Source organism: Engraulis encrasicolus, unplaced genomic scaffold (genome assembly GCF_034702125.1).
Source record: "Engraulis encrasicolus isolate BLACKSEA-1 unplaced genomic scaffold, IST_EnEncr_1.0 scaffold_37_np1212, whole genome shotgun sequence".
Taxonomy (NCBI): Eukaryota; Metazoa; Chordata; class Actinopteri; order Clupeiformes; family Engraulidae; genus Engraulis; species Engraulis encrasicolus.
Window position 1 is genome coordinate 430085 of NW_026945676.1, and position 12098 is coordinate 442182.

Consider the following 12098-nt stretch of genomic DNA (forward strand, 5'->3'; position numbering starts at 1 on the left):
CTCCGTGGAGAAAACAAATAAGTTTCCCCGCTATCAGCATAGCCAAAACAATTTTTGGGGGACTTCTTAATTCACCATTCAGTTTGCAAATGAGAAAATAAATGATTTTACAATTGAGCTCTTGCGAGATATTGAAATATAATGCTGTTTTCAGTGACGTCATCATGACACATTACTTCCTGGTACAAGGCCACAAGCACAAGTGGAGGATGCAAGGTCGCATATTGGAGCGTACTCGTAGTCTAGTTTGCTGCTGGCAGCCCAAAGCCAGACTGAATGGGACAATGATGCGCACAGTATGCTGTGTAAACAGGCAGGGGTGATGTATGGTCTTACACCGCTGTTGTCGTGAGGATAATGCGGCGTATTTGCAGCTTTTTTGCCCACTTGTATGGCCTTGCTGTTCCTGCATCATCCCCTTGAGGATTTGCGAGGCTGACTGGTGGCCATCGGGGTGAAGTCGCAGCAGCTTTTAAAATGCGTGGCCATTCACACCAGCCAGAAGACGTGGAGCTTGGTTCTTGGTGGCGTTAGCACAATCGCAGGCTAACCGAGCTAGCCCGTGTTAGCCATCCCGACTGTTCCCTGTTCATTAGCTGGCTTAGGTAGCCACACATCTGTAGTTATTTCCTTAGCCGCTCTCCGTCCTGTATGGATGTCAAGTAACACATCAGCAACATATGTAACGCTTTGCCATCACGTTACATCCCTCTTCTCTGCTATCGGGCTCTACCAGGTACAGTAGAAATGCTTGTCTTCATGTTATGAAAGAGGTAAACATTGACTTGTGCTAGCTAGCTACACTAGCTAGCTAGCTAGCTAAGGTGGTAATAAAAAAAAACCCTCTGCCACCCAGTTTGAATAAGTGTCATGCTGTGAACTTCACATTGCCTCTCATTTCCAACTATGCAGGTCTTTTGTAGTCTGTTTTATGCCGAATGCCAATGTGGAAGCTTATTTTACAGAGCTTAGTGCCAGCATTATGTGCCATTTTTGTAGTTGCCAATAAACTGTAGCAGTCTACAATTTACAGACCAAAACGTGCACTGATGCTCGCATCAGCTACATTTTCATAAATTAATAACTATGCTCATCATAATCTCGTTGAGATAACACCGCACAGTTGAATATGTGTTTTGAATGAATTTAAGAACCGCAGTGGCTACACATTATGATTGGTATTGATGATGTTGTCATGGTAGCTGCGACCCTGAGGGATGGATGGATATTATTGATCAAGTTGGTTTTATTGTCAATTTATTTACACGCACTGGTCATACAAAGAATTTGAAATTATAGACATATACATATAGTATAGACATAGACAGTACTCATACATGGACATAAGACAGTATGGACATAGACAGTGCTCATACAGACATTTAAAGAAATTGACAATAAACTTGACTTGATGACTTGATTGATGACTAAAGTGCAAGACTGGACAACAGAAGACTTGTAGAGAACATACATTAAGAGGAGGTATTTGTTGTGCTTTTTCTAAAAGTCCTTTATAGCATTCTGACATAGTAATAGTAGCATTTTGAAGTACACCACCAGCAGCTGTGTGTGTGTGTGTGTGTGTGTGTGTGAGTGTGTATGTGTGTGTATGTGTGTGTGTGTGTGAGTTGTGTGTCAGTGTGTGTATGTTTGGGATCATTATCATCATTTGCAGCTGTATTGATATTTAACTCCCAGATGCAGCTATAGCCACCTCTTCTCCTTCGTGGCCGTATTTAACTCCCAGATGCAACTATAGGCACCTCTTCTCTTTCGTGGCCGTCTACTACACCAATGCTTCAGCTGATGCCTATGTGTAGTGTTTATATTAGGCCTACAGCCCTGTGTTGATAAAAAAAACCTAACTTAACCCTTCTTAGCATCTGCACCTCTTGTGCACTGTTTCTACTAGTGATGTCGGCTATGATTATGTCCTCAATGGTGAGTCGCTTTGATGATTAAAGAGAGTCTGCCAAATGCAACAATGTAATCTAAATGTTATGTAAATCAACTGTCATGCTCACTCACTCACTCCCCATTTGATATACACACACTGTAGGGAGATTACTCTAGCAGTTATGTATTATTATGCATACTACATGCTCAGATTCAGTCTTTTAAAAAAAAATTTTTTTTATTGCAATTAAATCTCATTACAAGCATTGGTCGCTGAGATTCAATCAATCGGCTCAGAATTCATTCTGCATTCTACCTTGCAACCGTGTGTGCTCGTGTGTGTGTGTGTGTGTGTGTGTTTGCTCAGGAGATTCCTGAGGTATGAGTAATGCTCCTAACCCTAACCTAACCCACACTGCAGTGCACCTAACCCCTTCCCCAGAGCAGTGCAACTCAGGCTTGTATGAAATTCCGAATTGAAAGAATTTCAATTCAATGTAATGCCATAATTAGGGATGCACCGATATACATTTTTTCACTTCCGATCCGATCCCGGTATCTAAATTTGGATATCTGCCGATCCAATCGCAAAACCACATACATTATATGCATGGGTTTGAACTTGAGGTAGGCCCAAGCAGACTATTTGGTCAGAAAAGGAAGTCAGAAGAACAAGAAACCAAATAAGTAAAGAGTAGAAAACGAACAATCCCATCCTGAAAACTAACATGCAAGTGTTGGGATTTCAAATTAACATTACACCTGGCTATCTAGAAAATTCCGATACTTTGGGAAAATTCCGATCCGATCCGATCTCTAAAATATGTTGATATCTGAACCCGATACCGATACACCGATACCGATATCCCATCCCTAGCCATAATACGAACACTAGGTGGTGGTGTTCTATGTACTTTCAATGGGTGGTGTAGATTAATTAAATTCAAAGAAATTCAAGGTAATGACGCCACCTAATTTGCACAGGAAATGTGCAGATGTAAAGAAGGGTTAGTTGGTTTTTTTTTTGTTTTTTTTTGTAAAGTAGAGTACACTTACACACACGCATACACATCATGTCAAGAGTCTGGCCTGGGGCTAGGGCAGCTCAAGCATTAGTCTAGTAGATAGTCACTAAAGAGGAGAGTCTTCATTTGCTTCTTGAAGTATTTTATTTAAGACTTTTAGCATCTGGAAGAGAACTTCCATTACAACAGAAATAGTCCTGTCTGTACCACCAAAATGAACCAGTGGCAAATTCAGTATTTTTATTATTAAATAATCAATTTCTCTCCTCCTCTCCTGTCTTCTCTCCTCCTCTCCTCCTCTCCTTCCCTCTCCTCTCCTTCCCTCTCCTCTCCTCTCCCCTCTCCTCTCCTCTCCTCTCCTCTCCTCTCCTCTCTCCTCTCCTCTCCCCTCCTCTCCTCTCTCCTCCCCTCTCCTCTCCCTCTCCTCTCCCCTCTCCTCTCCTCTCCTCTCCTCTCCTCCTCTCCTTCCCTCTCCTTCCCTCTCCTTCCCTCTCCTCTTCTCTTCTCTTCTCTTCTCTTCTCTTCTCTTCTCTTCTCTTCTCTTCCCTGTTCTCTTCTCTTCTCATCTCATCTCATCTCATCTCATCTCATCTCATCTCATCTCATCTCATCTCCTCTCCTCTCATCTCATCTCATCTCATCTCATCTCATCTCATCTCATCTCATCTCATCTCATCTCATCTCATCTCATCTCATCTCATCTCATCTCATCTCATCTCATCTCATCTCATCTCATCTCCTCTCCTCTCCTCTCCTCCTCCAGGCTTCCTGATGAACTTGGTGCGTGTGTTGTGTCGCCACAAGATGGCGCTGCTGGTGGGGGCGGGGTGTGTGTTCGCCGTGGTGCTTCTCTTCCTGGCCAAGTGCACCAATGAGACGCTGCGGCAGACAGGCCACGCCCACCCGGGGCAGCAGCCGCATGCACAGCCACACGACCTCGCAGACAGGTAGGATGGGGTGTGCGTGCGTGTGTGTGTGTGTGCGTGCGTGTGTGTGTGTGTGTGTCCGTTATTCACCGTGACCGTGAGGGTGACCACTTGGCAGCTGCCTGTGTTGCAAAAGAGCTGAGCCTAATATCTCACCTGATGCGTGCGTGCGTGCGTGCGCGTGTGTGTGCGTGTGCGTGTGTGTGTGTGTGTGTGTGTGTGCGTGTGCGTGTGTGTGTGCGTGTGCCAGTGAGGGTGACCCCCCGGCCGCCCCGCGCGTTTCCAAGGAGATGTCCACCTTCCTAGTGGTGCTCATCACGACCGGCCCCAAGTACACAGAGAGGCGGAGCATCATACGCAGCACCTGGCTAGCAGACGCACGCACAGACCCCGAGGTAAACAACAGCAACAACAATAACAACAATAACAATAACAATAATAATAATACACCGAGAGGCGGAGCATCATACGCACGCACAGACCCCGAGGTAAACAACAATAACAACAACAACAACAATAATAATAATAGTACACCGAGAGGCGGAGTATCATACGCAGCACCTGGCTCGCGGACGCACGCACAGACCCCGAGGTAAACAACAACAACAACAATAATAACAATAATAACAACAATAACAATAAGAATAACAACAATAATAATAATAATACACCGAGAGGCGGAGCATCATCCGTACAGACCCTGAGGTAAACATAATAACAACAATAACAATAATAATAATATTAATACTGATAATAACGATAATAACAATAATAATAATAATAATAAAACAATAATAATAATAATAACAAGGTAAACATAAGAAACAATAATAATAAGGTAAAGATTAGAATAATGATGATGATGATAACAAGGTAAAGATTGGAAATAATAATACACAGAGAGGAGCACATGGCTCTCAGACGCACGCACAGACCCCGAGGTGAATAACAACTAGTGTTGCACCGATACCCATACCAGTATCGGTGGATCGGCACTAAAATGGTGGTATCAGTATCGGCGAGTACCAACAAATAGGGCACCGATGCCATTTACAGATGCTTGTATGACACTTAAACAGCCTTGAAATTAGTTATTTCATAGAGGTATTTCAAAAAAGTATAAGAAGTTTTGCTGGATTCACTTTGTATTAGTCTTTTGCCTATTTCACCAAGGTAGGCAGCAGCCTGACAAGCCATGCAATGATTTTACATCCAAGTAGTATGCACTGCAGCCCTTCATATATATACACATTTCAAATAGGGTGGTATCTGTATCGGTATGGTATCAGTATCGGCCGATACTGCACAGCCAGGTATCGGGTATCGGTATCGGGGCCAAAAAATGGTATCGGTGCAACACTTAGCAAACGTACACACACTGACACACAACTCACAGACACACAGACACACAGAGACACAGAGACACAGACACACAGACACACAGACACACAGACACACAGACACACACACAGCCGCACACCGCACTTTCTACCTGCACTAAACACACACACACACACACACACACACACACACACTGCTGCTGGTGTACTTGATAGACCTATTTTAATTTTATTTTTTCTTCAAAATGCTACTATTACTATGTCAGAACACTATAAAGGACTTTTAGGAAAAGCACAAGTCTTCTGTTGTCCAGTCTTGCACTTTAAATGTCTGTATGAGTACTGTCTATGTCTATACTGTCTATGTCCTTACCTAGATTAGTCTATGTCTGCATGGGAAAGCAAAAAATGTAATTTCAAATTCTTTGTATGACCAGTGCATGTAAAGAAATTGACAATAAAACCAACTTGACTTGAAAAAAAAAACAAAAACAATAATAGTAGTATTTATAATAATAATAATGATGATGATGATGATGATGATGATGGTAGTAGTAATACACCAATATTATACCGGCAATATTGAATACATGTTGGCGTGTGTAACTCCTGTGTTGGCCAGGTGATGGCGCTGTTCGTGGTGGGCACGGCGGGGTTGGCGCAGGAGGAAGTGGCGACTCTGGGGACGGAACAGAAGCGTCATCACGACCTGCTGCTGCTACCCGACCTGCACGACTCATACGACAACCTGACGGCCAAACTCATACACATGTACACCTGGCTGGACCGACACGTCAAGTTCAGGTATTATTATTATTATTATTATTATTATTATTATTATTATTATTATTATTATTATTATTTATAATTAACAACCTGACGAACAAACTCATACACATCTACACCTGGCTCGACCGACACGCCAAGTTCAGGTAAATATTATTATTATTATTATTATTATTATTATTATTATTATTTATAATTAACAACCTGACGGCCAAACTCATACACATGTACACCTGGCTCGACCGACACGTCAAGTTCAGGTAAATATTATTATTATTATTATTATTATTATTATTTATAATTAACAACCTGACGGCCAAACTCATACACATGTACACCTGGCTCGACCGACACGTCAAGTTCAGGTATTATTATTATTATTATTATTATTATTATTATTATTATTATTATTTATAATTAATAACCTGACCAACAAACTCATACACATGTACTCCTGGCTGGACCGACACGTCAAGTTCAGGTAAATATTATTATTATTATTATTATTATTATTATTATTATTATTATTTACAATTAATAACCTGACCAACAAACTCATGTACACCTGGCTCGACCGACACGTCAAGTTCAGGTATTATAATAATAATAATAATAATAATAATAATAATATGTATTAAGTTCATTATGTCTAACTGTTTAACTTAAACGCTTAGGGGTTTCTTTTGCCTTAAGACATGTAAAAGTTTGAAAACACACTCTTTTCAAAACACTACACACAATTCTCTGGAGTAGACACAATTTTCATGAAGAAAATTCTGATGGAACACACCGTCATTCAAAACACCAAAATCAATGTGCACTTCCTCATCACATGGACAAACTCCTTTCATACCTTCTTACAATCTGCAATCATCACCCCATAACGTAAATCATATTACATTACACGATTAATCGATCAGTCGGAGTAAATGACAGCCCTACACTACACTACACTACACTACCCAGCATGCACCACTACACTACACTACACTACACTACACTACACTACACTACACTACCCAGCATGTAACCACTACACTACACTACACTACACTACACTACCCAGCATGTAACCACTACGCTACACTACACTACACTACACTACACTACACTACACTCCACTACACTCCAGTATATCTATGACGACACCTTATAGTGCCCCCTATAGACCACTACACTACACTACTCTACATTACACTACATTACACTACACTACGCTACTCCACTCTAGACTACACTACACTACACTACACTACACTGCACTACACTATACAGTATATCTATGACATGGTCCTCTACTGCCCCCTATAGACCACTACACTACACTACACTACACTACCCAACATGCACCACTACACTACACTACACTACGCTACACTACACTACACTACACTACACTACACTACACTACGCTACACTACGCTACACTACGCTACGCTACGCTACACTACACTACACTACACTACACTACACTACACTACGCTACACTACACTACACTACTCTACATTACACTACATTACACTACACTACGCTACTCCACTCTAGACTACACTACACTACACTACACTACACTACACTATACAGTATATCTATGATGTGGTCCTCTACTGCCCCCTATAGACCACTACACTACACTACACTACCCAACATGCACCACTACACTACGCTACACTACACTACGCTACACTATACTACACTACACTACATTACACTTCGCTACGCTACACTTCGCTACGCTACGCTACACTACACTACACTACATTACACTACACTTCGCTACACTACACTACACTACATTACACTACACTTTGCTACACTACACTACATTACACTACGCTACGCTACGCTACACTACACTTCGCTACGCTACAGTTCGCTACTCTACGCTACGCTACACTACGCTACGCTACACAGTATATCTATAATGTTTTCCTCTACTGCCCTCTATAGACACTACACTACACTACACTAGACTACACAGTATATCTATAATGTTTGCTCTCTACTGCCCTCTATAGGTATGTCCTGAAGGCGGACGACGACACCTTTGCGCGTCTGGACCTGTTGAAAGAGGAGTTGAAGGCTCGTTCTTCTGGCCCGGGGGCCGACCCGGCGGTAGCGGACTCCTGGCGCCCGAGCGCGGGGGGAGGCGGCTCTGGATCCGGGTCCGAACGGCTCTACTGGGGGTTCTTCTCCGGCCGCGGACGGGTCAAGGTGATTGGCTCTTGGGATGCTATACCAGGGGTGGGGAGCCTGGGCGAAGAGCCGACTCTTGACTCCGTCAATCAGTCTGGCAAAAGCCAAAAGAATCCGTCTCCGTGGACGATGGGAGATGGTCTGATCTTACTCTATCATTTAAATTATTTGAAGTTCCAAACTCAAATTGAAAGCCATATTGTGCTTTATTAGCATGCCTGTTACCTTATAGTAGCGTCGCAAAAGCATACAAATAACAAAACGAATGTGTGAATATAGCTACCTTAACCAAACAGTAACGGAGCTTGCGGGTGAGTTCTACGTCACTACTCTCAACTGTTTGATGATTGGCTAAACACTGAGAGAACCGAGCTCGAGGCTTTTTGCCAGACGATGTACGGAGCCGAAATCTTTGGGTGGAGTACATGGATGGCGTCTGCCCCCGAGCTCACTAATGATACGCAGCGTCACATGAATATGACATGTAGCGTAAAGATATCTTAGAAATTACATTTACAGTACCATGAAGCCGTATCTTCGGGGTACCTAGTGAAGGGGGGAAGTCCTGGTTTGTGCTCATGGTACGGCCCTTGAAGATACAGACAGTATATAAATGTTTTTAATATTATTATTAGCGACTGGCAAGTGGAAGGAGTCTAGGTGGGAGTTGTGTGATTACTACCTGCCGTCCTATAATATTATTATTATTATATATGTTATTATTATTTATATTAATATATATTATTATTATTATATATGTTATTATTATTATTATATTATAATATATTATTATTATTCTCCTGTAGGCTGCTGGTAAGTGGAAGGATTCTTCGTGGGAGTTGTGTGATTACTACCTGCTGTAGTATAATATAATACATGTTGTTATTATTATTATTATTATTATTATTATTATTATTATTATTATTATTATTATTATTATTAATATATGTTATTATTATTATTATTATTATTATTATTATTATTATTATTATTATTATTATTATTATTATTATTATTATTATTATTATTATTATTACTACTAGGCTGCTGGTAAGTGGAGGGAGTCCACGTGGGAGTTGTGTGATTACTACTTGCAGTACTATATTATAATACATGTTGTTATTATTATTATTATTATATATTAATATACATTGTTATTATTGTATATGTAGGCTGCTGGTAAGTGGAGGGAGTCTAGGTGGGAGCTGTGTGATTACTACCTGCCGTACGCGCTGGGCGGCGGCTACGTCCTGTCAGCTGATCTAGTGACGTTCGTCCACATCAACGCCGCGTACCTCAAGACCTGGCAGAGCGAAGACGTGTCCCTAGGGGCGTGGCTAGCACCTGTGGACGTCAAGAGGGTACGACACACACACACACACACACACACACACACACACACACACACACACACACACACACACACACAGCAACAACAAGCACTGACATCAAGGCATCTTGTTCCAGAAGTAACTGACCCCCCAAACCAGCTAACTAACTCTGAGCCCTGATGTCTTATTCCCAGGTGCATGACCCTAAACCCTGAAGTCTTGTTCCCAGGTGCATGACCCGCGGTTCGATACGGAGTACAAGTCCCCTGACCCTAACTCTTGCCCTCTGACCTTTGCCCTCTGCCCTCTGGTTTCCAGGTGCATGACCCGCGGTTCGATACGGAGTACAAGTCTCCTGACCCTAACTCTTGCCCTCTGACCTCTGACCTTTGCCCTCTTGTGTGCAGGTGCATGACCCGCGGTTCGATACGGAGTACAAGTCTCGCGGCTGCAGTAATAAGTACCTGGTGACCTTTGCCCTTTGCCCTCTTGTTTCAGGTGCATGACCCGCGGTTCGATACGGAGTACAAGTCTCGCGGCTGCAGCAACCGCTACCTGGTGACCTCTGACCTTTGCCCTTTGCTGTCTTCCAGGTGCATGACCCGCGGTTCGATACGGAGTACAAGTCTCCTGACCCTAACTCTTGCCCTCTGACCTTTGCCCTCTGGTTTGCAGGTGCATGACCCGCGGTTCGATACGGAGTACAAGTCTCGCGGCTGCAGCAACCGCTACCTGGTGACCCACAAGCAGAGTCTGGAGGACATGCTGGAGAAGCACCAGACGCTGCAGCGGGACGGACGCCTCTGCAAGGAGGAGGTCAAGCTCCGCCTCTCCTACGTCTACGACTGGAGCGTCCCGCCCTCGCAGTGCTGCCAGCGCAAAGACGGCATCCCATGATGCTCTGGGGCAGCAGGACAGGACAGGACAGGACAGGACAGGACAGGACCGGACGCCCTCCTTCACATCCCATGATCCTCTGGGGCAGCAGGACAGGACAGGACAGGACCGGACCGAACGCCCTCCTTCACATCCCATGATGCTCTGGGCCAGCAGGACAGGACAGGACGCCCTCCTTCACCTCCTCCTCATCACCCTGACAGGACGGGAGACCAGACAACTGCTCTCTCTTGTGCTGTACGACTGGAGCATATCGCCATGGCAACGCTGCCGAGGCAGGGGCGCCGTCCCATGAACACCCGTCACATCTCCTCAGCAACGGCTCTACCAACTTGGGGGTCCCTAGGCAAAGTAAGAGACACAGGGCCCTCTTGGGGGTCCCTAGGCAAAGTAAGAGACACAGGGCCCTCTTGAATGACTTGGGGGTCCCTAGGCAAAGTAAGAGACACAGGGCCCTCTTGAATGACTTTCTGCTGCCATTGTCCATTTCCGGGGCTGACTTTTTGGTCTGGGGGCCCCTCAAGAGTGTAGATTTGGTGGGGGCCCTAGGCCATTGCCTCATATCCCTAATGGTAGAGCCGGCCCTGCGTCTCCTAATCAAGACGTTACGTCATGAACTACAAAGTCGCAAAGACAGCATTCTGTGAACTTTGAACTCTTTTTTTTGGGGGGGGGGGGTCATTTTTCAGATAGGACGGTGGAGGAGAGACAGGAAGTGAGATGGGAGAGAGATGGAGAAGAAGGAGGAAATGACCCGGCCGGGAATAGAACCCGGGTCGGCCGCGTAGCACTCCAGTGAGCAGTACAGTTCACGTTGCAGCCGTTAGAGCAGGCGTGGGCAAACTCAGGCCCGGGGGCCACATGCGGCCCGCTCAGCCATTTCATGCGGCCCTCAGAGCCTTTTCAGGAAAAAAAAATGCAGATTCATATGGCCACTCATTCTTAAATTGGCCACCTAAAACAAGGGTCTTGAAAACCTAAGATTACTAAAGTCTACATCTAGAAACAATTAGCAGAAATGGCATAACTGACAATAGTGTAATTATGTTGGCGTGCACCATTTCTTATTATTGGCACGGGCAAGTTGCCTAAGACATCCGTCCCTTTGGTCAACTTTCTAAACCCAATGCGGCCCTTGGGCCAAATGATTGCCCACCCCTGCGTAGAGCCATGGCTGGGCCGTGAACTTTGAACTCTAACCTTTCACCCGTCTCACATGTCTTATGTGACCCCCTGACCTTTTAAAAGAAGACGTTTCAGAGCAACAGGTCAAGCCTTCACATTGCACACACTTATCCCTTACCTTACATTACACTACACTACACTACACTACACTACATTACACTGCACTTTTATCAAAAGCGACTTAGGGGTCTTACACACCAGGGCGGTAAAGCGTCGCGGAACGGCCACGTTTTTTACCGGCGTCTGTGAAAATACATTGAAACATCCGGCGGTAGTCGGGAGTCAGCGGTGCGGGAGCCGGCTCCGCGCCGTGCTGCATTTGGAAAATAGAACTTGAGCGTATTTTTCACGCCGGCGACCGGCGGTGTCTCATTCAAATGAATGGCAAAGTAGCATGCTAGCTTTAGCTGTGGGGAGGGTTTTGAACAGGACTGGCCGCGCACGCCGACGCTGTCAGTGTGAAAGGCAGAGAAAAACACGCCGGTCGAAACTAAGCAGAAAGACCGCGTTCGTCC

General features: G+C 44.3%; 1 protein-coding gene across 2 annotated transcripts; it reads left to right on the forward strand.

Annotated features, from left to right (window-relative positions):
• The first annotated feature begins 282 nt into the window (after nt 1-282).
• Nucleotides 283-11695, forward strand: b3galt6 (UDP-Gal:betaGal beta 1,3-galactosyltransferase polypeptide 6). 2 transcript variants are annotated; one of them, XM_063193409.1, is made up of 7 exons: nt 283-736; nt 3685-3868; nt 4098-4242; nt 5810-5991; nt 7993-8188; nt 9343-9531; nt 10177-11695. In XM_063193409.1, the coding sequence occupies exons 2-7, from the start codon at nt 3693-3695 to the stop codon at nt 10396-10398; spliced, it is 1110 nt and encodes a 369-aa protein (XP_063049479.1). In that variant the 5' UTR covers nt 283-736; nt 3685-3692; the 3' UTR covers nt 10399-11695. The 2 variants fall into 2 exon arrangements, with proteins under 2 accessions (XP_063049479.1, XP_063049478.1); XM_063193408.1 differs by lacking the exon at nt 10177-11695 and adding an exon at nt 9909-10115.
• The last annotated feature ends 403 nt before the right edge of the window (nt 11696-12098 follow it).